General features: G+C 42.7%; 1 protein-coding gene across 16 annotated transcripts in view; it reads left to right on the top strand.

Moving 5' to 3' along the window:
• MICU1 (mitochondrial calcium uptake 1) overlaps positions 1-27,714 on the top strand; it is a 213,971-nt gene extending 186,257 nt beyond the window's left edge. For 13 of the 16 annotated variants that reach the window (XM_043552131.1, XM_043552121.1, XM_043552134.1 and 10 more), the window contains 2 exons: positions 22,453-22,542; positions 26,538-27,714. In XM_043552131.1, coding sequence (XP_043408066.1) covers positions 22,453-22,542; positions 26,538-26,698 — 251 coding nt within the window. In that variant the 3' untranslated portion in view covers positions 26,699-27,714. Of the gene's footprint in view, positions 1-22,452; positions 22,543-26,537 lie in introns of those variants that run through there. The other 3 variants (XM_043552124.1, XM_043552130.1, XM_043552129.1) reach the window with 2 other exon arrangements.
• The last annotated feature ends 200 nt before the right edge of the window (positions 27,715-27,914 follow it).

The raw sequence follows: 27,914 nt of genomic DNA, 5'->3' as shown, positions 1-27,914 counted from the left end.
AACAATTTCTCCCCAGCAGCAGTGATATGTACAAATGATGCTAATACGAGGGAGAAAAGTACAAATACGTAGTGTGTGCAGGATTTTTTTTTTAAGTTTGTTGTGTAGAACTGTTTTATAGGTAAATATTCAGTTAAATGTGTGTCCGTAAAACACATTGGTATATAAGCTTTAGATGTGTTATGCAGCGGGCTTCTTTTCAGTATTTGGTTTTCACACAAAAAATATATATATATATATATATATATATATATATATATATATATTTGGAATTGTATTGTTATATGTTCATAAATAATTGGGCCATAAATTTCAAACTTGGGTGCCCAGATTTAGACACCTAAATAAAAACTTAAGAACCTGAAAAAACACCTGATTTTGTGAGCTGCTGAGCACATACAGCTCCTGTTGACTTCAATAAGATGTGTGAGTACTCAGCACCTCTGAGAATTAAGCCACTTTCATTTAGGTGCCTGAATATGGATGTAGGTGTCTAACTTCAGTACAAAAGTTTGAAACCATTGGGCTTGATGTAGTGTTTATGAACAGGTGCTGAGTATTAGGTTCAGAAATGATAGATTTGGGAACATTAAAGGAAAAAAAAGTTGATGATTTCATGAAGCATCAGCACCAAACATGATGCTGTTGCTAAGTGAGGGTTCCTGAGGGGTGTTCACATCAAGATCTGAAATATATGCCTAATGAATTGAAAAGGCACTTTAACTTCCTCTGAGATGTGTGGTAGCATATCTTATAGATGGAAAGCAACTTCTGCATGATACTGGTGGAACAGGCTGCTCTTAGTGTGAGAATTGCAGTTCTGAAGCTGGCCTATAAGTGCAACTGTTTTTCAAGATTTAATAAAATAACTGCATCAGAGCTACAGCCCTGCCTAGTTTCAGCCTTAAAAGGCGTTTATCGCTGCTAAAGCAAGCCTATAGTTGATAAAGCTGAGTTTTTCAATGCAGAATCCTGGCATACAGAGGTGCACTGTGGAGGCTATATATACATTTTCCTTTTCTCATGGATGCTGTGGATAAAACATTAGACTGACAATTCTCAAGAACTGAAATAAATGGTCTCTGTTCATTCTAACGCTTAGGCGACTTCCTCCTCACTGTTGAAAACGAAACATTCACATTAAGGATTTGTTCAGTGCTATTTTGAATGTCTATTTTTGGGAACCATATTGCTTTTTAAACATTAAGGGAGAGTATCATGATTTGTGACCAGAGGTATATAGAGCAATTTTTGGGAGAGGTTTTTTATACTTCTAACTAGCCTCCATTAAAAACTGTGTATTGTTTATTTAGGTAGGATCTTGAACAGTTAGTATGTGACATATTGATGAGCTGCTATGTGTGTGTATTAATGAAGCATCTACTTTTGTCATTATGGCTAAGAGAAGTTGAGCTACCGTACTGAAGGTAGCTTTTTATAAATCATAATTTTTTAAAATGTAAGAGCCTGGGTTCAGTTCAGAGTCCTTTTTTCTCATTCTCAGTAGGCCAGTGGAGGTGAGTAGTGCTGCCATGGCATTGTACCAGTGTTCCTTTAGATGAGAAGGAGTGCCTTGAAGTGATTTGAAGTGACCTAGCTAATGAACTTGGGACACTGGTTGACTTCAGAATGGCGAACTCTTGCAGCACTCCTCAGAATGAAAGTTGCCATGATACGGAGCTTTAGAGGGAAGGTCAGCTTGGGAAAGTGTGTGTGTGTGCGCGCGCGCTATGTGAGATAAAAATCTGTTCAAATAACTTCCCAGGATAAAATGTTATATTTTGATGAAATGCTTAATTAAACTCCAGAGAGTAAAGAAACTGCTGTATTTGCATTGTAGTTTCTTCTCATATATCTTAGCATCAGATTAGAATCCAGCAAGCTCCCATGGCTTGTGAAGAGATCCATTTGCATGCACTCAAATGCTCAGACTTACCTAATGATTAAATAGTGCCACACACTATTTGATTTCAATATGCCTTGTGAATATCTTAAACAAGCTGATAAATTATTGTTATGAGAAAAACCAGTTTTGAGAATATATTTTGGGATCTAGTTCTGATACTAAGTTAGAACACTTTTGAAATGGCTTAAGACTAGCTGAATTTTTGTATGGAAAGACTGATGCAGGAATTTGGAAATGTTTGTTTTATGAGGAAGCTTCCTCCAGAAAGAACCTGCTTTCGTTTCTTACATCTTGAAGTCTGAGTCTTGAAGGTTGATTTCAACTTTGTTCACAAACCATCAAGAATATGTGGTGATTTAGAGTGTGTGCACCAAAAGGGAAAGTAAAGCTGCTCTAGCATTCATTATTGCCAGTCAGGAAAATAAAATTGCCAAAACTTATAAATAGAAGAGAGGGGAAGAAAATAGGCAAAAATATCTTATTGAAGAAAGCCTAGAAGAGCACAAAGATCTCTTGCTGACTAGAGGTAAAAACATTTGCACAGCAATGCATCAATCAATATTTGGAGCAAATGGAGGTAATGCTTGTGGTGTTGGATTTATATGATAGGATGCAATAATTGACTGTGGTAAGGGCAAATTAAAGCTATAAAAACCATGACCATGTGAAGCAAGTAAACCCATGTACAGTATAATTGAAAATAAGTCAAATAACATACAGTATTATTTAAGGAGAGAGAGAGAGAGAATGAAAATTTTTCAGAACAAGCCTGGCGAATAATTACAGAAATTATATTCTGGTAACTGTTTTTTACACTGTAGAAAATAACTTTGTCAGTAAGATGAACATTAACTTGAAAAAAATGTGATGTGGTAATGGCTACAGGGACTTGGGTAACAATGTATTGACTTCCCTTCTGTAATGGGAGGTCTGATGATAACGCTCCTGGCCTTCCTGCCCAGGTTTAATTTGGGTCAATTCTTTGCTTCTGAAACGTTATTTCCATGGAACTCAGTGGAAGCTGGTGGGTGCTCAACATTTATGATAAGCAGGCTGCTTATTTTTATGCCTGACTATGGATTTTGGAGCCCAACTTTACGGACCTTTTTTTCAGAATGCTGACGTTGTATATTATGCACGAGTATTACTTTACTGTACCATCATTTTGCCACTATTGCATGTAAAAGTTATCCTGAATTACGACGCTGCTTGGGACTTGTGGTGGTTACATTGTGACATGCCATAATGTCTCAAAGGTATAAATGTTTTTTAAAATAATAATGTCGGGCCCTTAAGTGGCCAGGAAAAATCTTGTCCTTACATCCCTGATAACCTGATTTTTAAAGTTTTGCAAGAGCAAAAATATTTCACTTGAGACAGTACCTTATTGTACAGTAAATTAGCAAACGGCCCCTCAGATCATATCGCACGCACGTGCCACACTTACTTAGAAATTTGGAATGCTATAGAGCAGTCCATGACCAAAAGAATATTAGATTTTTCCTCAATAAGCTGTTTAAAATACTATAATTCATACAACAAAAAACAAAAACCATTCTGTATCCACTGCCTCTTCAGTGTTGTCATATTCCTGAAGGCTTTGGCTATCACTGAGTGAATACTCAGTTGTCTTGTCCCAGCTTAATTTACCCTGATGGCAACACTTTCGGGTTCTATCAGGATTGTTGCCATTGGCTGGCTGGTCTACAAAGTAATGCCTGTATTAATGGATCATAGCTAATTTGTATGGCTTAAGTATTTATTCGAATCATGAAATATTCAGAAAGATGGACTTCCAGTGATCACAGAAATACTGATAGATTGCGTATCTAAAGCATACCTCCCTAGTGAATTCATCTGCTGAACTCCATCAGCAGTCCCGAAGTAATGTAGTAGTGTTGACATTTAAGTTATTGTCTAGGAAGCTTCAGAGATAACGCACCCTTTAGAAGAATGAGCTAGTTCACCTCTCTCGGAGCTATTAATTTTGTGTGTCTGCAGAGGCTGCACTGTATGCTGTCAAATTCAGAAGATTTTCTTTATAACCACAAAGGACAGGAAAAGTCTTTAAATTAGGCAAAAACTGATGGCACCATCATAATATTGAAAAATATAAAACTAAAAGACCAAAATAATACTCCTTAAACATACTGACCGCACAATCACTCTTTGCAGGCAAGAAGACTGAGGAAAGAGGCAGGCCTTCCTTGTATGGGCTGAAGGTCAGCAAACTCAGGCTTGTTTAGTATCCAAATTTTGCATATTTGCCCCCTTAAACGTACCTTAGAGTCAAACTGTCACTATCGAAAAAACAGATGTTAAACAGCAGGTAGCCCTCTATCAGTGAAACCCTTAAATCTTCACTAGCCAAGCCACTCTTGGCTGTATCTGAAAGCCCCTAAATCCAAAGTATCTGCACTCTCCATGCAGTCTTGTCAGAAAATAGAGCTTAAATCTAGTCTATTTGACCTCCCCAACCTTATTTATGCAGTTCCTTGTTAGAGCACAGCTCTTATACCTACTTCATTCAGTCCACATGTGCAGCCTCTCATTAGCCTTGACTTTCACCAAGCAGTATCTGGGGCCAGGCATGCACGCCAGGTGCTACTGTGGACCCTAAACATAGAGTTTCTGAATTCCCTCTGCATAAGTGTGCAAATAGAGGTATGAAAAACTATTGCAGTATATCAGAAATATTGCTAATAGGAATAGCTAACTTTGGGCAGGCATATTTAGAGAACTCTTTAAATTTAAAAGACCTAGACAGAGTTTAAATACTTGGAAATACATATTCCTGAAGAACTTGACTTAAATTATATACTGCTATTACAGCAAATGTAGGTCTCATTTGATCTCAGAAATTAAAGATCTCGCATAAAGATTAAATTATAGCAATTAAAATATATATCCTTCCCAAAGTAACTTTTTAAAATGTGTACGCTGACAGTTTTATAGAAGATTTGCATAAAACTGAAATGCAAATTATCTGGGAAATAAGTTCACAAAAACTATTTTTTAAGTCTTCCATACATTAATGAACTATATCTCACAACAACCTTATATGACAAGTAAGCATTGCAGAGGGCTAAAACCTGAGATACAAAGATAAGTGACTGTTCCAAGGTCACATCATTTAAATATTAGAGCCAGGCATATAACTCTCATCTCCTGACTCCCTGTATTGTGTTTTAATCATTACAGAATAATGCTGTTAAAGTGAATTGTGATTCAGAGCCACAGTAATACTTGTTCATTGGATCTGAATTCCCATACCTTAACCACTTGATTTTTCGGAATATTGTATAAATACTCAGGGAACAGCAAAAGCGAAGAGGCGTAGACAAATTATTGCCAAATACATAATCAATATCTTGGCATTTGTAGTTGCTGCTATTTCCAAATTGATTGCATAAGACTTTAGGACAGCTCAACCAAAGCAATTATTATCATGTCGTCCAAGTTATGTGTTCTGAATGGTTACGAGGCAGTGTCATTGGTTTACAGTGTTAAAAGAAGATACGATTTCCCTGTCTGCTGATCTAAGGAGGTTTTGCTGTAGTCACCCTGTTGGCCGTAGAAATGCTGAACACAATAATCCAGCTTACTCGCACCCAGAGGCTGCAGGCAGGATCGGAGCCCTACAGTGCCTAGACACTGTACAAACATACGAAGATCCAGTCCATGATCTGAAAAGCTTACAGACGCCTCTGTTTTTTGTGTATATATTGCTCCTGAGGGCTTTCTGTGCCAAAACATTAAAAAATCTGGGCACAATATTTTAAAATTCTGCAAGTTTTATTTGTCAATAAATAAATGCAGAGGCTCCAGCATGGCAGCAGGGAGAACAGGCCACTGGGTGCATGAAGGTGTGAGATCACCCAGCAGCCCCCTACCACTCCCAGGACACGGACTCAGCGAACACGGCCTGGGCCTGCCCCAGAAACACCTTGGGGCCCTGCCCCACTGCGCCAGGCGCACCAGGTGTGGGGCAGGCAGGCTCAACTAGGCAGAATCCAAGTGTAGAGGGGCATCCAGGTGTGGGGTGAGAGGATTCTGTGTGGAACAATGTGGCTGCAGGCAACTCAGTGGGGGGTCTAAGTGTGGGGAGATCTGTATGCACGCAGGCTCATTGCGGGGGTTCCAGGTGCAGGGGCAATGGGACTCTGCGGTGGCTTCCAGGTGAAGGTGGTTGGGGCTCAGTGGAGGGGTCTGGGTGTGGGGGTTTCAGTGGCAGGGGGTCTGGGTGCTGAGGGAGTGTGGCTTGGTTGGGGGGGGTCTGGATGCGGTTAGTTGGGGTTCTGGATGTGGGGACTTAGGGTGGTGCAGGGTGTGGGACATCAGCGTCGGGGTTTGAGTGGGGGGAGCTCAGTGGGTGGTGGTCTGGGTGCAGGGTTGGGGGTCTGGAGGCAGGGGGGCTCCAGATGCAGGGGCTGAGGTTTAGTGGGGTGGGGTTTGGGTATGGAGGACTAGGGGGGGTTCTGGATGTACAGGGTGAGGCTTGGCAGGGATGTCTGGGTATGGGAGGTCCAAATGCACAGGGGTTGGGTGGATGGGGGAGCAGCTCCCTGCACAGTGACCCCTCCCTGCACAGTTGAGGAGTGATGTAGGCAGGAGAGGATGCTACGCTTCCTGCAGCTGGGGGAGGTTTCTGGGGGTGGGTCTGACACAGCCCCAGACACCTGTTTCAGGGGAAGAGGAAGTCCTGTTCTCTTCTGCCTCCAGCCCAGCTGGGATTAGCATCTGATCCCGGCTCAGGGTAGAAGCCACTGGCTGGAGTGTCCCCAGCTCAGCGGTGATTTACTTGTCTGCTAGCTGCTCTAGGTGCATGAAATGATGTACCTTCACTGCTAGGGAGTGGTGTGTGACTGCTCTTGCAGCTTCCCTTTGCTTCCCTGTCAGAAAGTCATTTTTCTGCGGGAAAGCAAAGAAATCTGCGGGGGACATGAATTCTGGGCACACTCATATACACACAATATTTATAATATATCTCCTTCATAGTACATTAACGTGTGTGTTGAGAGACAGTGAAGTTATTTTAAAAGCCATGATGTTTTGGGAGAAGAGCGTGCAGGCAAACTGAGAGAAAGTCTGTAATTGTCATTTTGTGTATATTGTGGCCACGTTCCTCCTCTGCCTTGGTGGGTCTTGCGCTTATTGGCAGATTTGCTCACCTCGGAGATTCACAGCAGCCCTCAGTTTGGCCGTTCTCATGAACCCACAGTCCAGGTCAACTTCTCCTGTGTCTGACCAGGAGTTGGGAGGTTTGGGGGGAACCCGGGCCTGCCCTCTACTCCGGGTTCTAGCCCAGGGCCCTGTAGAATGAAACTGTTGAGAGTGCCTCCTGGAACAGCTGTGCGACAGCTACAACTCCCTGGGCTACTTCCCCATGGCTTCCTCCCAACACCTTCTTTATCCTCACCATAGGATCTTTCTCCTGATTTCTGATAATGCTTGTACTTCTCAGTCTTCCAGTAGTACACCTTCTCACTCTCAGCTTCTTGCGCCTCTTGCTCCCAGCTTCTTGCATATGCACCACAAACAGAAGTGAGCTCCCTTTTAAACCCAGGTGCCCTGATTAGCCTGCCTTAATTGATTCTAGCAGTTCTTGATTGGCTGCAGGTGTTGTAATCAACCTGTCTGTCTTAATTGTTTCCAGAAGGTTCCTGATTGTTCTGGAACCTTCCTGTTACCTTACCCAGGGAAAAGGGACCTACTTAAGCTGGGGCTAATATATCTGCCTTCTATCCCTCTCCTGTAGCCATCTAGCCCAACCCTGTCACAATATATTCAAGGTTTGTACTTACAACCAAATAAAAACAGCAATAGACTTTTAGCTAAGTGTTGCCTTCAAAATTTCCCCTTTGACCTTGAGGATTGCTTGGCAGATAAAAGGAATTAATTTGATCTCTCTTCTCAGCAGTCCAAAATCATAATACTGAACAGCTACAGCTGTACGATGACCACAATTTTTCGACCACTTCTCCAGTAGTAAGACAGGTGATTCGAATCTGTCACCATTGGCATAGCTGCCTGGAAAAGGATTTTGCATAAAAAGCAATTACATAGAAATACTCTAGGGGCCACTTTCTCTCATCTTCACTTCAAAATTTCATTCCGTTGCTGCGTTTTTTTCCCCCTTTTTCTAAATAGCCTATGCAGAAGAGTGCCTGAAATGGTCCTGTCTTTATAAGGTGACTGGCTCTGTTAAGATACACCTCAAAATTAAGACACAGCCTGTGCAGAAAGCAGGATTTACCGTCTTTGCATGGTGCTGCCTGTAAATTTTTGCACACTCCACTTGCAATAATTAAGCATTACTAAAGCACAGTTCCAACCTTCCCATTACTTGCTGACCTGGCTGATGTGAGCATATATGTAATAGAGTGTATTGCAAACTGGGTCAGGGGATTTATATATTTAAATTTAAATATTTTCTCTACTGGTTATTTTATCTGTCCTCATATATACAGCACCTTTGATGGACTTCACAAAATGTTAGTGCTTGTCTACACTATGCCAAAGTGGAGACTATAGGGGTGCACTGTGCAATATTCACCCCTGTAGTCCACGTGTTGGCGTAGTATAGTCAGAGGTGTTCTGCACACCGAAAATAAGTGGCATCTTTGAGGCACAGCTTTCTATATGGGCTGTAGTTGCTTGGTCTAGGATTAATTAAGCAGCTTGCCAGTGACCTGAATTACTTGGCCCAGACTCTGCAGAAGCCATCCAGAGAGGAAGGGAGCAAATGTGTGCCAGGTTATTAACTATGAATAGAGGATCATCAACAACATTATACAGGGGCATGCTTGGACATCTGTTTTATGTCAGCTTGGTCCAGGATTCATTAGGCCGCAGAACAATAATCGACAAAGTTATTTCAGGCTCTGCAGAGGCATTTTGAAGGACAGTCAGGATGTATGGGGTATTCAGATTTTATCTGGTCTTGTTGATCTTTTGAGCGAATATGCGTTGAACTTGTCCATGTTGAACTAGATAGGAAAGTGAAACCTGTTTATCCCCACAGCACTGAACACTTGTAATATTTGCAGGGACCTTGGGATAAACTGTCAGTGATTATCCCTCAAAGTGTGGGGGGAAGAGGTGGAAATGAACTCAGCTGTTGTCATTTAATTATGATTCATGGATGTTAGATGCAAGTGTGAATGGATTAAATCATAAAGATGGTTGTAGAGTACTTCTTGTAGGACTACAGACTGCCTTCATCAGATGCACCCATTATAGATTCATGGATTCGTAGATATTAAGGTCAGAAGGGACCATTATGATTATCTAGTCTGACTTCCTGCACAATGCAGGCCACAGAATCTCACCCACCCACTCCTGCGATAAACCTCTCACCTACGTCTGAGCAATTGAAGTCCTCAAATCATGGTTTAAAGACTCCAAGGAGCAGAGAATCCTCCAGCAAGTGACCCGTTCCCCATGCTACAGAGGAAGGCGAAAAACCTCCAGGGCCTCTTCCAATCTGCCCTGGAGGAAAATTCCTTCCGGACCCCAAATATGGGAATCAGCTGAAACCTGAGCATGTGGGCAAGATTCAGCAGCCAGATACCCAGGAGAGAATTCTCTGTAGTAACTCAGATCCCACCCCATCTAACATCCCATCACAGGCCATTAGGCCTATTTACCATGAATAGTTAAAGATCAATTAATTGCCAAAACCATGTTATCCCATCATACCATCTCCTCCATAAACTTATCGAGTTTAATCTTAAAGCCAGATAGGTCTTTTGCCCCCACTGCTTCCCTTGGAAGGCTGTTCCAGAACTTCACTCCTCTGATGGTTAGAAACCTTCGTCTAATTTCAAGTCTAAACTTCCCGATGATCAGTTTATATCCATTTGTTGTTGTGTCCACATTGGTACTGAGCTTAAATAATTCCTCTCCCTCTCCGGTATTTATCCCTCTGATATATTTATAGAGAGCAGTCATATCTCCCCTCAACCTTCTTTTGGTTAGGCTAAACAAGCCAAGCTCCCTGAGTCTCCTTTCATAAGACAGGTTTTCCATTCCTCGGATCATCCTAGTAGCCCTTCTCTGTACCTGTTCCAGTTTGAATTCATCCTTCTTAAACATGGGAGACCAGAACTGAACACAGTATTCCAGGTGAGGTCTCACCAGTGCCTTGTATAATGGTACTAACACCTCTTTATCTCGACTGGAAATACCTCGCCTAATGCATCCCAAGACCGTATTAGCTTTTTTCACAGCCATATCACATTGGCGGCTTATAGTCATCCTGTGATCAACCAATACTCCAAGGTCCTTCTCCTCCTCCGTTACTTCTAATTGATGCGTCCCCAGCTTATAACTAAAATTCTTGTTATTAATCCCTAAATGCATGACTTTACACTTCTCACTATTATATTTCATCCTATTACTATTACTCCAGTTTACAAGGTCATCCAGATCTTCCTGTATGATATCCCGGTCTCTCTCTAAATTGGCAATACCTCCCAGCTTTGTATCATCCGCAAACTTTTTTAGCACACTCCCACTTTTTGTGCCAAGGTCAGTAATAAAAAGATTGGTCCCAAAACCGATCCCTGAGGAACTCCACTGGTAACCTCCCTCCAACCTGACAGTTCACCTTTCAGTATGACCCGCTGTAGTCTCCCTGTTAACCAATTCCTTATCCACCTTTCAATTTTCATATTGATCCCCATCTTTTCCAATTTAACTAATCCCCATGTGGCACAGTATCCAATGCCTTATTGAAATCTAGGTAAATTAGATCCACTGCGTTTCCTTTGTCTAAAAAATCTGTTACTTTCTCAAAGAAGGAGATCAGGTTGGTTTGGCACGATCTACCTTTTGTAAAACCATGTTGTATTTTGTCCCATTTACCATTGACCTCAATGTCCTTAACTACTTTCTCCTTCTATATTTTTTCCAAGACCTTACATGCTACAGATGTCAATCTAACAGGCCTGTAGTTACTGGGATCACTTTTTCCCTTTCTTAAAAATAGGAACTGTGTTAGCAATTCTCCAATCATATGGTACAACCCCTGAGTTTACAGATTCATTAAAAATTCTTGCTAATGGGCTGGCAATTTCATGTGCCAATTGCTTTAATATTCTTGGATGAAGATTCTCTGGGGCCTCCGATTTAGTCCCATTAAGCTGTTCGAGTTTCACTTCTACCTCAGATATGGTAATATCTACCTCCATATCCTCATTCCCATTTGTCATGCTACCATTATCCCTAAGATCCTCATTAGCCTTTATTAAAGACTGAGGCAAAGTATTTGTTTAGATATTGGGCCTTGCCTAGATTATCCTTAACCTCCACTCCATCCTCAGTGTTTAGCAGTCCCACTTCTTCTTTCTTTGTTTTCTTCTTATTTATATGGCTATAGAACCTTTTACTATTGGTTTTAATTCCCTTTGCAAGGTCCAACTCTACTTAACTTTTAGCCTGTCTCACTTTATCACTACATGTTCGGACCTCAATAAGGTAGCTTTCCTTGCTGATCCCTCCCTTCTTCCACTCCCTGTATGCTTTCTGCTTTTTCTTAATCACCTCTCTGAGATGCTTGCTCATCCAGCTTGGTCTACAACTCCTGCCTATGAATTTTTTCCCTTTTCTTGGGATACAGGCTTCCGATAGCTTCTGCAGTTTTGACTTAAAGTAATCCCAGGCCTCCTCTGCCTTTAGATCCATAAGTTCTTCAGTCCAATCCACTTCCCTAACTAATTTCCTTAATTTTTGAAAGTCAGCCCTTTTGAAATCAAAAACCCTAGTCACAGATTTATTTTTATTTATCCTTCCGTTCAGTTTGAACTGAATTAAAGAGCACTTATGCAGGCAGCAGCCACATCACATGGTATGCAGGCTACTTCTCATATACAAAGCACAGTCACAGAAGAGAATTAGTGCTAAGGTATTGGGGGCTTTGGTGGGCTTGAAAGGTATAATTATAGTTTTAAAAAAGGCGTGACTATCTCTAGAGTGTTCATTCACATTATCTAATTTCTTAGTTTTCTCCTAAAATATAACAAACTGGGGGGCGGGAGGGGGAATATATGCCTTGGGAGATAGGCAAAGTGGTTGCAAGACACAAATTGTGGGTGCGCCACAAACAGGATGCCTGCTGTGCCATTGTTTCATCACCACTGAAATAAAGTGTTCTGTAAGGTTCATCTTAGCCTTATCTAGAAACCAGAAATGTTATAAAGCTGTGGACTCCACTGTGGTGGGCCTGTAGGCAGCATACTTGTCTTCAGGAGCAGCTTTTTGATCTTTAGCACTGGTAGTCGGATCAGGAACTTCCACCATGTTAAATGACAGGTTGGCTGTTCTCAGTGCCAAGGAAGGGAGCTATTCTCCATATCGTTAATACCAGGGAAAGCGTTCATCAACTTTGCATCACTGAACTAGAATCAAAGACAACGGATGACGGCCTGCCTTGCAGGGCTTTCACTGTAATGAAACCTGCAGTGATGCAGTATTTCTGCCTGCCTGGCATAGCAGGCATCTAGAGGTGTAAGTGGAAGCTAATGAGAGATACAGACGCAGAAACAAAGAGAAGGGAATTTGGGAATAAAAGAGAACCTGTGTAAAAAGAACCTAGCAGGCACTATACAGGATCATCCCTTTAGCATATATCATAACACTCATTTAAAAACAAAACAAAAAAAAACCCCACCTTTGACTTTTACTAGAAACTGCTTTTATAATTGAGTATTTGAGGGGTGTCTCAGTGCTTTTTTCTTTTTACTTCCAGTAATTAATATTTCTGATAGTTATATTTCTTATTTATAAAAGACCTAATTATTGGGAATAAAGAAGAGGAAATTAGGCATGGGATGGGAGGCAGAGGAATTAATTTGTGTTGACACTTGATGGTTTTGTCTTTCTGCCATTTTGCTTTTTTCTCAAGTGGGGTCTACAAGATTCTCAGTCAGATTCATCTCTTTTAGAATTGCACATTTTTCCTGTTTGCCCTTAAATTCTTTGGGTTCTCTTTTTTAAAAATTAGCCCTTTTTAAACTCTTGACTTACAGCTAACAAACGGCTAACAAACCATGCAAATGTGGATGGTTTTTCATTGAGTCTTCTACATTAAAAAAGGCATTTAAAAATCATTTTGCTAGCATCTTCTCCTTCTCCTCTCCCCCCTCCTCCCGCATACACATTCTGTGCCGTGCAATTTAATGTGAGGTTTCTTGGCTCCATTGAAGAAAGCTGTATAGAGGAAATCCACACTGTGGGAGGCATACTAATAAATTCACAGTCATTACTGTAAATGCAGTTTGCTGCTCTCATCTACTCTTCAGGGATAGCTTCTGTTTTGGTGTGATTTCATGGTGGTTGTCAGTAAGTTACAACAAAATGGAGAAGCTCATTGACTGTTTACTTTTTTCCTAATAAGGACTCATGTGCTTGTGGAATTCACTCAATTGGTGCCAAGTATTAGAATTCTATGTCAGTGTAAAAAAAATAAATGGATTGCCTTAGACTAGGGTGACCAGATATCCCGATTTTATAGGGACAGTCCCAATTTTGGGGTCTTTCTTATATAGGCTCCTATTACCCCCCACCCCATGTCCCGATTTTTCACATTTGCTGTCTGGTCACCCTACCTTAGACTGAGTGTCTTGGAAAACTGAGTGGATTTGTTTTTAATGGAAGCTGCCTTGTATCAGTCATTGGTAATGCCTCATGCTAAGGAACTGAATTTTTGATTTCTCTTCCCTTTCTCAACGTCCAGGAGACATGTCTGCACCATGCCCATTTCTAGAATTATAGGGACAGGTTTTCAGATGCATATGTGCCAATGTAGGCTCACAAATAGTCAGTTGCACATAGCTGGGTGCACACCAATTGGGGTGTTTGCACATCGGGGTTGAGCACATGAAGTGTGCTTGTGTAACACTGACAGACTCTGGTCGTTGGTAGGCATGATAGAACCTGGGACTTCTGAGGCTTAGTGTATGAGCCTCTACTGCATGAGCTAAAAGCCACATGGCTCTGAACCAAGGCTGTAGCAGACTCATCAATCTCTAGGTGGTCTAGGTACCACTACAGGGGGACAGAGCACCACACTCAGCAGGCATGGGTTACATGTGCTCATCTGAGAACATGGCCCATGATTGGTACTCTCCTTAAGCTTGTATTTTGTTACTTCACCGATAGGCACACTCCTCTCTTCTCAGGTTCCTCTGCTACTATATCAAATTGATTGTAATAGAATGTTAGGCTGTATCTGATGCAATTGGTATCAATGAAGCACTTAAACTAGAAATTACTTGTTGATTTCACCACTTCTACCTTTCACCAAACTCACATATTGTTTTATATGAAGCAGATGACTTACATTAACACTCAGCTCTTACATCCCTATTCGTGGATCTCAAGCACTTAGTAAGCTGATTTATTTTACACTGCATTTAGGAACATTGTCTTATCTTTTTTGGTAGTAACATGTAGACACCCAGACTAGAATTCTTAAACAATTATTTTTGATGCATTTGGAATGGGGGGAGAGGGGAGCGAACTTTTAGTTGTTTTGTGTTTTGAAGAGGGAGGGAATGTTTTCTGAGGGGAAATGTCACTCTTTGTTTGCAAAACCTGGACCACATGTTTGCAGTGTGCAATGGTTCCTCTTCTAGTGCAAAGCCTTCCGGGTTCTCAGTTCTGTTGAAGATTGCAAAATCCCACAGTGTAGGATCAAAAATTCTCCCAGATGACAACAGATTTCACAGCACAGCTGTTGAATTATTTGGAAAGTGTAGGGTCGCAAGTGCTCTCTCTATTGTAAAGAGGGGTAATTTTTTTTAATTTAAATTGATTGTATGAAAACAAGAGACTTGTAGCCTGGATAAAGGCATTATCTGAATACAAATATTAAGGATAAATTGTGGCATAGTATGTTTGTTTGCAGGAACTTAACTTCCCTGAAGCTTTTTAACAATAATAAATGAATTTATAAAGCACCCTTTTGCCACAGGTACTTGAGGTTCTGTACGACATAATAAGGACAAATTAAAATTATATACTATCATTATAATGAAACCCACCCTTTTAAAATACAGAGAGATGAAAACTATGTCAGTGCTCTTTATTCCTAACCTGCATCACTCCTACCCCACTTATGCACTTCTTTTCTATCATTACTTTTTAAAGTTAGAATTGGAAAACAAATCATAATAAATATCAACGTATATTAGTACAGAGACTACCAGTTAACCCTCCCCACCTTGTCCTCTATAATCCAATTATCAGCCCCAAAAGAAAAAATAGAGGGAGGTAGCTGAATGCTCCCAATGTGAATGGATAATGGTTATATATAATGCTAAGCCATTGATTTCTGTACAGCAGGAACTACTATAGCAACCGTGCTGAATTGTGTGTGAGTGTTGTGACATGGGTCGCTGGCCACTAGGGACTCTGATAAAACTACCAGATGCCTTTTCCCTTGTGGCCTGAACTCATTCTCTAGACTGAGATGCCACTAACCTTGCCATGAACTCTGTTACTGCGTATTGCAAAGTTTAATATCACAAACCTCTCCACAAAGCCTGGTCAGTGATTGTCAAGGTTCCTTCCCCACTCTGAACTCTAGGATACAGATGTGGGGACCTGCATGAAAACCCCCTAAGCTTATTTTTATCAGCTTAGGTTAAAACTTCCCCAAGGTACAAACTATTTTACCTTTTGCCCTTGGACTTAATTGCTGCCACCACCAAGCGTCTAACAAATATATAACAGGGAAAGAGCCCACTTGGAAACGTCTTTCCCCCCAAAATCCTCCCCAAACCCTACACTCCCTTTCCTGGGGAAGGCTTAATAAAAATCCTCACCAATTTGCATAGGTGAACACAGACCCAAACGCTTGGATCTTAAGAACAATGAAAAAGCAATCAGGTTCTTAGAAGAAGAATTTTGATTGAAGAAAAAAGTAAAAGAATCACCTCTGTAAAATCAGGATGGTAAATACTTTACAGGGTAATCAGATTCAAAACATAGAGAATCCCTCTAGGCAAAAACTTAAGTTACAAAAAGACACAAAAGCAGGAATATACATTCCATTCAACACAGCTTATTTTATCAGCCATTTAAAGAAATCATAATCTAATGCATTTCTAGCTAGATTACTTACTAAATTCTAAGACTCCATTCCTGTTCTGTCCCCAGCAAAAGCATCACACAGACAGAGAGAGCCTTTGTTTCTCTCCCCCGCCCCCCAGCTTTGAAAGTATCTTGTCTCCTCATTGGTTATTTTGGTCAGGTGCCAGCGAGGTTATCCTAGCTTCTTAACTCTTTACAGGTGAAAGGGTTTTTCCTCTAGCCAGGAGGGATTTTAAAGGTGTTTACCCTTCCCTTTATATTTATGACAGTGATGATTCAAGATGTATTATTTTCACACATGCTGGAACTTGCCTTTTTGAGTTTGTACTGGCTCTGGACTGCTTAGCAGGAAAACAATATTCAGCCTGCAGGAACCCAGAGTTGCAAAGATGACAAGTCATATGTTTTTTTCAACACGGGAGGAAAAAAGCCTTCTTGCTGACCATGCAAGGAATAGAGAGTCTGTGAGCAGGGGAGGTGGGAAATTATATGTGGAGGGTTTACTCTCATTCTGATGCTTTTCTCTCATTTCAAGGAGCAAAAAGTTAAGACCCACAATTCAAGTTACATAGACTTTGCAAACAAGAAGAAACAGTAGTTTTGGCTGGTGGGTGGTTTTCTTTTGTTTTGTTTCCAGAATTAGTGCTTAATGCTTTTACTGCAATAAAAATAATAGCAACATTTCAAGGTTCATCAGCATCCCTACAACAACAACAACATTGTGCGTGTATAATGTAGGAACACAGGTCTTTTGAGGAGACTGATTTCAAGGAGGGAGTTCAACAGAGTGGGGAAGAAATTTAATTTAAAACTTCCTGAGAAAAATACTTTGGACGGTAGCTTTTTGTAAAACGCTATTCTTCTTCGAGTGCTTGCTCATGTCGATTCCATTCTAGGTGTGTGTGCGCCCATGTGCACAGTTGTCGGAGACTTTTGCCTTAGCGGTATCCATAGGGTCAGCTGCAGCACCCCTTTGAATGCCATGTTCATGCGTTGGTATATTAGGTCCTGCCTACCCTACACCCTCTCACTTCCTTCTTACCCATGATGGTTGGTTGGAGCACCTTGTCTTGCAAATCACAAGAGCATTAGCAGTTCTTTACAACCTCTGTTTATCATCTTTGTATATAGTTTGTAGGTACTTAGCCATTAAGTTAAGTGTTAGGTTAGTTTGATAGTTAGAGTCCCGGCTGATACTTCGCCTCGGAGGAGGGCATGCCCCGCTCTCCCAGCTTCAAACCATGCTCATCATGCAGCAGGCCGATGCCTAGTGGTGACCCCCATGACAGCTGTTTGAAGTGTTTGGGGGAGTCCCATAGAAAGGACAAGTGTCGAATCTGTAAAAACTTTCGACCTAAAACACAAAAGGAGCAAGATATCCACCTGAGGGCCCTCCTCATGCAGGCTGCGCTTCGTCCTGCATTGGAGCCTTCCCACTCGGACTCCACAGCAAGCAATTCGATTTCAGTGCGGAGTGCAGTGCTGGCATCGGGCTCCTCCCAGCACTATTCCCCCTTGCCGGTGCCTAAAAAGTGGCAAAAGAAGAGCCCCCCAGCACCAGAAGGGAAAGGGGCTTTGGGCAAAGGCCATGTGCCTGCCCTGGGGCTTCACGGGACTACCGTGGAGGTTGGACTCCCCAGCCCAGCCAGGATCCACCTCTGACTCTGGGGAGCGGCAGGGGACCCCGGCCTCTCCCAGGGCTCTCATTGCCTGAAGCAGCCCTGGCAGCTAAAGAACAAGTAGGCCATCTGGCACCGCAGATGCCGCAGAAGGCTCAGCTAAGACCTTGACATCTAAGGGCAAACCGATCATGGGACGCCTCATTGGGCAATGGAGCACCGTCAGTCACTGGACCTCAGGCGCAGATCTCCATCTCCGCAGCCTTGGACCCAGGCACTGTATCCTAGGTCTCTGACCAGAAGGCCCAGGTCCTCAACACGCTCTACCTCTACAAGACATGGGACACCAGAGTCGAGGCACCGGTACCAGCAAGCTTCCCATCAAAGATCAATACAGCCCAGGTCACCTTCACCAGACAGTCTCCCAGACGTTAATCCCTGCCCGGATGGAGCCGCTCCTTGTCACGGCATTGGTCCCATTCTCCGCGGTACTGTTCACTGGGCAGGCACCGTTCCTCGCCCTCTCCTCCTCACCAGTCGCCAACCAGAGTCAGTCGACAGACTCAGGCCTCGATGGCTTTGCCCTGGTCGCCAGAAGGGCAATGGTATACTGGCATACAGAGTATACTTATAAAGTTTGTGGATGATACCAAGCTGGGAGGGGTTGCAAGTGCTTTGGAGGATAGGATTAAAATTCAAAATGATCTGGATAAACTGGAGAAATGATCTGAAGTAAATAGGATGAAATTCAATAAGGACAAATGCAAAGTACTCCACTTAGGAAGGAACAATCAGTTGCACACATACAAAATGGGAAATGACTGACTAGGAAGCAGTACTGTGGAAAGGGATCTGGAGGTCATAGTGGACCACAAGCATAATATGAGTCAACAATGTAACGCGGTTGCAAAAAAAGCGAACATCATTCTGGGATGTATTAGCAGGAGTGTTGTAAGCAAGACATGAGACTTAATTCTTCCGCTCTAATCCGTGCTGATTAGGCCGCATCTGGAGTATTGTGTCCAGTTCTGGGCGCCACATTTCAGGAAGGATGTGGACAGACTGGAGAGAGTCCAGAGAAGAGCAACAAAAATGATTAAAGGTCTAGAAAACATGACCTATGAGGGAAGATTGATAAAATTGCATTTGTTTAGTCTGGAACAGAGAAGATGGAGAGGGGACATAACAGCTTTCAAGTATGCAAAAGCTGGTTAAAAGAAGGAGGAAGAAAAAATGTTTTTCTTAACCTCTGAGGATAGGACAAGAAGCAGTGGGCTTAAATTTCAGCAAGGGAGGTTTATGTTGGACATCAGGAAAAACTTCCTAACTGTCAGGGTGGCTAAGCACTGAAATAAATTGCCTAGGGAGGTTGTGGAATCTCCATCGTTGCAGATTTTAAGAGCAGGTTAGACAAACACCTGTCAGGAATGGTCTAGGTAATTAATCCTGCCATGCATGCAGGGGACTGGACTAGATGACCTCTTGAGGTCCCTTCCAATTCTGTGATTCTATGGTCCGAGTCGGACCAGGAGTTCAGCCCGTCGCCAAGGAGAGGTGATTCGCCGCCGACTCATGATACTGGTGCGGCACCTGCAGTGACAACGTGGCAGCAGTCTGCTCAATGGCCGTACTGGAACCCATGAGGCGTGCCAGTAATGCCGGTCCCGTGTTCCCAACAGTCCTCCCTGACTGCCTTGGACAAAGGGCCCCAGCACCACCGGCACTGGAGTCAGAACGTAACACTGAATCCAATGCAGGGAGAGCGCACCAAACCCAAGCACCTAACGAGCTGTCCCCGTATTGGGAGGGGGAACCTGCTCCTCCACAGGTGGTGCAGTCATCATCGTCTTCCCCGGACGAAGCGGTGGCAGGTCCCTCCAAAACGGGCAGTCCCCCCAACAGCTTCAAGGAGCACCAGGCCCCCCTTAAAAGGGTTGCTGCTAATTTGAACCTACTAATTGAGGAGGTTGCGGAGGAGTCCGATGACCTCTTTAACGTTATATCCTCCTCCGCCCCAGCCTGGGTCGCACTGCCCGTCTCACCCAGGGTCCTTAAAATTGTCAAGTCATTATGGCAAACATCCTCTTCCATTCTGCTGACTTCTAAGAAGGCGGAAAAGAAGTATTACATCCCTACAGAAGGGTTTGAATACCTCTACACACACCCTCCAGCGGCTTCACTGGTCGTGTCCGCTGTGAATGAAAGGGACAGGCAAGGTGACGTTAGTGGCACACCAAAGAACAAAGATGCCAAGAGACTCGATTTATTTGGCAGAAAGATTTATTCAATAGCCAGCCTACAATTCAGGGTGTGTTAGGCAGGTACAATTTTAACCTGTGGGACTCCTTTAACAAATTCAGAGAGCCCTCTCACAGGATCGAGCCCAGGAGTTTGCTGCTTTGGTGGACAAGGGCACAACGGTGGCAAGAAGGGCGCTCCAAATAGCCTGGAACACTACTAACTCAGCAGCCAGGATAGTTGCTTTTATGGTGGTCATGGGGCACAGCTCCTGATTGCAGTCCTCCGCGTTGCCCCAGGAAATGCAGGCCACTATTCAGGACCTCCCGTTTGAGGGGCCAGGGCTCTTCTCCGAGCTCACAGACTCAAGGCTCCATGGCCTTAAAGACTCCCAGGCCACCCTCTGCTCCTTGGGCCTTCACCCTCCTTAGCAGTTCAGGAAGCCGTTCCATCCTCCACCTCCTCTGCCCCTGCAGTCTAGATCCTGGGGAACTCCCCAATCGGGTTCCTACATGAGGAAGGACAGAGACAAGGGGTCTAAGTGGCGACACCCTTCATCTTCCCGCTCATCTGCTCAGCCTGATCCGCCCAGGAGGCCAGAAGCAGTCCATTTTGAGGGTGCACTCAAGGATGACGCCCAGTCACTTCACTGGATCCACCCTCCCTCTCTCTCCTCGACCATCTCCCCGGCTTCTGGTCAGCCTGGTCTCAGCTAACCTCGGACCATTGGGTGCTAGAAGTAATATCCTCAGGTTACATCCTGCAGTTCATAGCGCCAGGTTGGCCACGCCAGCATTGGTTCGGCATGCTCCTGAACCTCTTTGCCACTCCATTCCAGTTACTGCTCAGGCTGGACCTACTATCCCAGAACCATGGCAGTCTCCTGCATCCAAATCTGGCGGCACTGCATCCGACAGCTTGGCGACTGCATAGTTAAATGCACAGGAGCAGCAGTGCTCGGCTGATTTCCAAGAGGTCCTATTGGGCAGTAGAAAGCCCTCCACCAGAGCAACCTACCTGGCCAAATGGAAGCGGTTTGCCTGCTGGACCTTGGACAAAGGCGTTAAGACTGAGCAAGCCTCACTGCAGTTAATCCTGGACTACTTCTGCATCTCAAGCTCCAAGGCCTATCCCTTTCATCTGTCAAGGTCAACTTGACAGCTATCTTGGCCTTCCATCTGTCGCTTCAGGGAAGGTTGTTTTTTGCCCAGGACATAACTGCCAGGTTCCTCAAGGACCTTGAACACCTCTACCCACACGTTCCTCCGTGGGACCTCAATCTGGTGCTGTCTCGGCTCATAGGTCCCCCCCTTCGAGCTTCTGGCTTCCTGCTCTCTCCTCCTCCTTTCGTGGAAGGTTGTGTTCCTGGTTGCAGTAACATCTGCCTGCTGGGTCTCTGAGATTAAGGCACTCACCTTGGAACCACCCTATAGGGTCTTTTACAAAGACAGGGTCCAGCTGAGGCTAGATCCAGCTTTCCTGCCCACGGTGGTCTCTGTTTCATACGGGCCAGGACATTTACTTTCCTGTCTTTTTTTCCAAAGCCACATAAGTCGGAGGAGGAGGAGCGTAGGCTGCATTCCCTAGATGTCAGAGGGTGTTAGCCTTCTACATTGAAAGGACCAAGCCATTCCGCAAGTCGACGCAACTGTCCGTCACTGTGGCTGACAGGATGAAAGGTCGCCCAGTGTCTGCTCAAAGAATTTCTTCTTGAATCACCACCTATATTCGCTGCTGCCACAATCAGGGAAAAGTGCCATCCCCGGTGATGGTAACTGCTCACTTGACCAGGGTGCAGGCCTCTTTGGCAGCTTTTCTAGCCAAGGTGCCTATCCAGGACATCTGTATGGTGGCCACCTGGCTGGCCGTCCATACATTCACGGCCCACTATGCACTTACCCAGCAGGCCCAGGACAATGCTGGCTTCATAGAATCATAGAATATCAGGGTTGGAAGGGACCTCAGGAGGTCATCTAGTCCAACCCCCTGCTCAAAGCAGGACCAAAATCCCCAATATTTGTCCCAGATCCCTAAATACCCCCTCAAGGATTGAACTCACAACCCTAGATTTAGCAGGCCAATGCTCAAACCACTGAGCTATCTCACCCCCCGGTATGGCAGTACTACAAGCTGCTAAACTGTGAACTCCAAGCCCACCTCCAAGAATACTGCTTTTGAGTCACCTAGAATGGAATCGACATGAGCAAGCACTCAAAGAAGAAAAAACAGTTACCAACCTTTTGTAACTGTTGGTCTTCAGGATGTGTTGCTCATGTCCATTCCATTACCCATCCCTCTACCCGTCCCTCTTGCCGGCAAGAAGGAACTGAGAGTGCGTAGGGTCCGCAGCACCTAATATAGCGACGCATGAGCATGGCACTCAAGGGGGCGCCAGAGCCTACCCTATGGATACCACTAAGGCAAAAGTCTCCAACAACTGTGCACGTGGGCATGCACACACCTAGAATGGAATGAACATGAGCAACACAGTTACAAAAGATGGATTACCAGTTTTTTCCTGTGGAAGACAAAAGATAACACTGATTTAAGATTACTGCATTCTATTAATAACGTATCCTTATTTTATTTCAGTTACCATGCAGCAGGTAGCCAGGACAGTGGCAAAAGTGGAGCTCTCAGACCATGTGTGTGATGTGGTGTTTGCTCTTTTTGATTGTGACGGTGAGTGGCTTTAATCTACTGTAATTGGTCTGACCTTTTCATAGTCCCAGCATGTTCCCAATGTGTTGTGTAGTTTATCTGTATTTCCAAAAAAAAAAAAAAAAACCCTGAAAGAATCAAGCTATAAAAGCCAAATATGTTATATTTGTGCATTTCAATAATATTTTCTTTTCAAGGGATGAGTTGGTTGTATCTGACAAACCTTTATCAGCATCAGAGCACTCTCCTATTGTTGCCCATTTTGCCATTTATAATGTAGAGAGATACTAAAAGTAAGATCAATAACCAGAGGCAGTCAAAATGAATGAGATTTGGAGATTTGCTTTCTTCCACCCCAGCCCCACCCCCTCGCCCCCTCAAAAAAACATTTTTTTTAACATGGTAGCAAGTCCTGACGGTGGCTGAGGGAGGAGAGGAGGGAGTGGGTAGAAAAGGATACTTAACCTTAAATGTGGTCTTAAATGAGACTCCACAGTTTCATATTGGAAGTAGTTATGTGGTTGCTTTTCTATCAGATAACATAGAAGCTAAAGATGGCAATACTGGATTAAGAAGTGGACTGCAGATAGAGAAAAGGATTGTTCTAAATCAACACAAAGAGCAGAAAATAAAGTTAGCAATCAGACCCTGTTTTTAGGAACAATTATGGGGGTTTTCTAGTTCCTTTTATGTATGTACACAAAGTGCAGAAAGAACATGGGAGGGCTTTGTTCAGAGAGTTATATTTCCAAAAAGCCTTCAGTTTTCAAGCCTCTTAAAACCAGTCTGAATGAATAATATCCTGCACAGTGGATTTTATTGGGCCCCTCTGCCCAGTGCACCAATAAAGCCACAGGAAATTGGTTGAAATATCTCTGGCCAGATTATTTAAAACAAAAACAGTGTTTGCTAGGGCTTTTAAAATCAGGATGGTCTCAAAGCTTTGCTTCCTTGGAGTATTTCTTGATTTACATGAAGAGTGGGCAGGGGACAAACTCTGTAGCAACGACACAATTAGGAAGAGACAGGTTGTCTCTTAAGCAAGAGTCTAAATGACAGACACGAAGCAGGACGAAGCACTGGGCATAGAACTGTCAGGAATCCTTTCTTCTTTCCTTGTCAAGTGGTCTTGGGGAAACAAACATATGCCTACAAAATTGATAGTAAACTAGAAAGGGATTTCAGAGACCTGGATACATTCCAATTCATTGGAAGACAAAGGCAATTCATCATGTTGTGTCTCTGAATCTGATTGGGAATAGTCCCTTCAGAGTCTGTCAGTATTTTCATTAGAAATCCCAGGGATTATAAATTACCCATAAAAATTAGCTATGGAATAAAACTTGCCAAAATGACTCCAAGTCTAGGGAGTTTTTTAAAACATAATACATCTGTTTCAAAACCTGGCATGCTTTCTAAATTACTTCAGTGCAAAAAAGTCCCCTCAAGAATTTCCATGTTCACAATACCCCCAGTTCCACTTCTAACTTTATAAACATTCAGCTTTGTTGTGATTATTCTTTTTTGAGTATTTTCCGTATTTCCCTTGATAAGTGTCTCATCTTGGTAGATTTCTCCCTGTTCATTTTTCCGTCTAAGATCCCAAATGCCAGTTCTGTCTATGGTGCAGTACCTAGGTTCGGTAGTGCAGGATGAGTTTGGAGTTGCAGATTGGACCCACGGTTTCATTGTGTTAGTCAGTTTAAGTCAAACTCTTATCATAGTAGTTTAGAGAGAGCCCTTTGTAACTCTTCGCAGTGAGTTTTGGACTTAACTATCTTGAGTAATTTTGTATTGTCTGCAAACTTTGCCACTTCATTGTTTTACCCCTTTTTCCAGATCATTTAAGAATATGTTGAACAGCACAGGTCCCAGTACAGATCCCACTATTTACCTCCCTCTCACTGTGAAAACTGACCATTTCCTGTCTTTTAACCATGAGAGGAACTTTTCTCTTATCCCACGACTTCTTACTTTGCTTAGGAGCCTTTGTTGAGGGACACTGTCAGAGGTTTTCTGAAAGTCCAAATGCACTGTATCCCCTGGATCACCTTTGTCCACATGTTTGTTGACACCCTCAAATAATTCTAATAGATTGGTAAGGCATGATTTCCCTTTACAAAAAACTTGTTGACTTTTCTCCCAACATATCATGTTCATCTATGTGTCTGATAATTCTGTTCTTTACTATAGTTTCAACCAGTTTGCCTGGTGCTGAAGTTAGGCTTACCGGCCTGTAATTGCCAGGATCACCTGTGGAACCTTGTTTAAAAATCAGCATCACTTTAGCTATCTGCCAGTCATTTGGTACGGAGGCTGATTTAAGCAATAGGTTATATAGCAGAGTTAGTAGTTCTGCAATTTCATATTTGAGTTCCTTCAGAACTCTTGGGTCACCATCTAGTCCTGATGACTCATTGCTGTTTAATTTATCAATTAGTTCCAAAACCTCATCTATTGACACCTCAGTCTGGGACAGTTCCTCAGATTTGTCACCTAAAAAGAATGGCTCCGGGGTGGGAACCTTCCTCACATCCTCTGCAGTGAAGACTGATGCAAGTGATTCATTTAGCTTCTCCACAACAGCCTGGTCTTCCTTGAGTGCTCCTGTAGTACCTCAGTAGTCCAGTGGTCCCACTGATTGGCAGGCATCCTGGTTCTGATATACGTTAAAAAAAAAATTTTTTTTTGCTGTTAGTTTGTGTCTTTTGCTCGTTGCTCTTCACATTCTTTTTTGGACTGCCTAATTATACTTGGCAGAGTTTATGCTCCTTTCTATATTCCTCGGTCAGATTTGACTTCCAATTTTTAAAGAATGTCTTTTTGTCTCTAATCCCCTCTTGTACTCTGTTATTTAGCCATAGTGGCATTTTGTTTAGTCCTCTTACTGATTTTTTTCTTATTTTGGATACACATTTAATTTGAGCCTCTTATTATGGTGATTTTAAAATGTTTCCATGCAGCTTGCAGGCATTTCTCTCTTGTGACTGTTCCTGTTAATTTCTGTTTAACTAGCTTCCTCATTTTTGCGTAGTTCTCCTTGTGACATTAAATGCCGCTGTGGTGGGTTTCTTTGGTATTTTCCTCCCTACAAGAATGGTAAATTTAATTATGTCCTCATCACTGTTACTGAGTGGTTCACCTCTTGGACCAGATCCTGTGTGCCAGTTAGGACTATATCAAGAATTGCCTCTCCCCTTGTGGGTTCGAGGACTAGCTGCTCCAAGAAACTGTCAGCTGCTTGACATAGGTAAAAAAAAAAAATCTGCCAAATTGTAAATGATCACAGATGGGGCTGCATTGCGATGTCAAAGACTTTTGCCGCCTCTGAATCTCACCAATGTCAACATTAAACATCTGACCAAAATATGAAATTTTCCTCGTTGGTCTTTGGAAACTAAGTCGTTGAACCTGTCACGCATTTTGATTTAAGACCATTGTGTCACAGAGCTCCTGATTGCAATGAATCACAAAGTAAACATTTTGATAAAAGCAGTCGTTGTTTCAATTAGTAATTGGGCCTTGTCCGGAAAGGATGCAGAATTGTAATTGGTGATATAATAATACTGTCAAAATTAAATCTGCAATCATTTTGCTCAGCTGATTGTCCTGAAATGCTCTCATGGGGAGAAGCATTTTTCACATTTCGTAAAATGTGAATTGCATATGAAATTGAAGTTAATTTACAATTTGCTATTTCCAAGCTTCCTGCAGGGAGATGCCATCGTGCTGAAAAGCAGCGCTACTGTGAGGCCAGCCATACAGTGGCTGTCAGCAGGAAACTCTGAAGTGTCTGTTTTAATCAAAAACTTGAACTTCAAATATAATGTAAAATTTGTACGTTGTACCAGCACTTTTCATGGCCTCACCTGTCAGGAGACTAAAGCAAAACATGAACCAGTCTCTTTTTCTTCTCTAAAGGAAAACAAGCTTTTGGTACTGCCCTCCAAAGATTTCTGGGCCTTTTATTTCTGTACTTTCAGGTTAATGAACACTATTTTCCCCTCTTCCCTTAGGGAATGGAGAGTTGAGTAACAAGGAGTTTGTTGCCATTATGAAGCAGCGACTTATGAGAGGTTTGGAGAAGCCCAAAGACATGGGATTTACACGACTCATGAGGGCAATGTGGAAATGCGCACAGGAGACAGCGTGGGACTTTGCCATGCCCAAACAATAACTGCAGCAAATGGAAGAACCTGGTTAACATATGTTATTGGGGGCCATAAATCTGTACTGCTCCTGCAGAATGTACCATTGTCAGATGCTCTGCAGATGAACACTCTTCACACAGAAATCTACTGAATGATTGTTACGCTGAACTAGGAAAAAACCACCCAGAAGACACAGACTGTTAACAACTGGAGTTTTTCCAAACACCAGAACAGAAATTGAAGTCTACTGTATCTTCTCCTTTAATTTTTCCACTGCTGATGCCTGTTAAATATTAATCTCTCAGGAAAATTACAAAAATAATTAGTTCTGTGTATTGCAGCCACCAGCTTCATCTCCATAGTATGCTCCGGTGTCCAACAAAACCAGGATTTTATGTAGAATTGAATATGGATAGCTTCAGAGAACAATATTGGTCAGAACAGTCCCATATGTGTCAAGCAGTGGGACAGAAATGCCTAGCAAATCTACTAGTAGCAAATCCTAGTCTTTTGCTCCTGAATTATTTTTAGTTTAGATTTTAAGCACTATTTACAAAAAAGTGTGTTTAAAATGAGCTTTTGAAAGAGAGCTGGGTTTACAGAAAACAATAGCAACCTTTGTTTATTACGGAAGCTGTCCATAAGATTAAGGACAGAAGGGTCCAGCAAGGGTGAGAAGAATGCCACAGTACTTTCTTCTATAGGACTGTTTGTTTTTCCCAATTGGATTTCTTATCTTGCAGGCGTGGTGTGAAATAGGGATAAGCCTGGTCAAGCAGGGGGCTGTCTGAGGCTTAGTTACTGCCTTGGATATAAGGAGTTTAAAATGGCTTAATTTTTTCCCGCCTTTCTCCTCCCTCAGAAGAACCCTGCCTTGCATAAGCAACCTAACATATATGCTCTTTGTAATTCTCTTTTTAATAGGGGGCTCCTCCCCCTATGAGATTGTCCTTCTGTATGGGGTACTGGCTTTAAAGCTGCTATTTACTGAATGCTTCAACATTGTAAAATATTACTTTAATTACATTGGTTCACAACAAAAGCAAATGCTCATCTTTCATCTGTGTTTATGGGAAGCCTCATGACTTTGTCACATTTGACTTTATTGGCAGAAAGTCAACAAAAATCTGAATCTCTCTCTAAAATAAACTCCTACTAAATGTAAAAGGAGAAAACACAAAGCATCAGTTTTAGAGACGTTTGGAGAGTGGAATTCTGTGTATTGTCCTCACTCACTGGTAA

Source organism: Chelonia mydas, chromosome 7, assembly GCF_015237465.2.
Source record: "Chelonia mydas isolate rCheMyd1 chromosome 7, rCheMyd1.pri.v2, whole genome shotgun sequence".
Classification (NCBI taxonomy): Eukaryota; Metazoa; Chordata; order Testudines; family Cheloniidae; genus Chelonia; species Chelonia mydas.
This window is presented reverse-complemented; position numbering and strand designations above follow the sequence as displayed.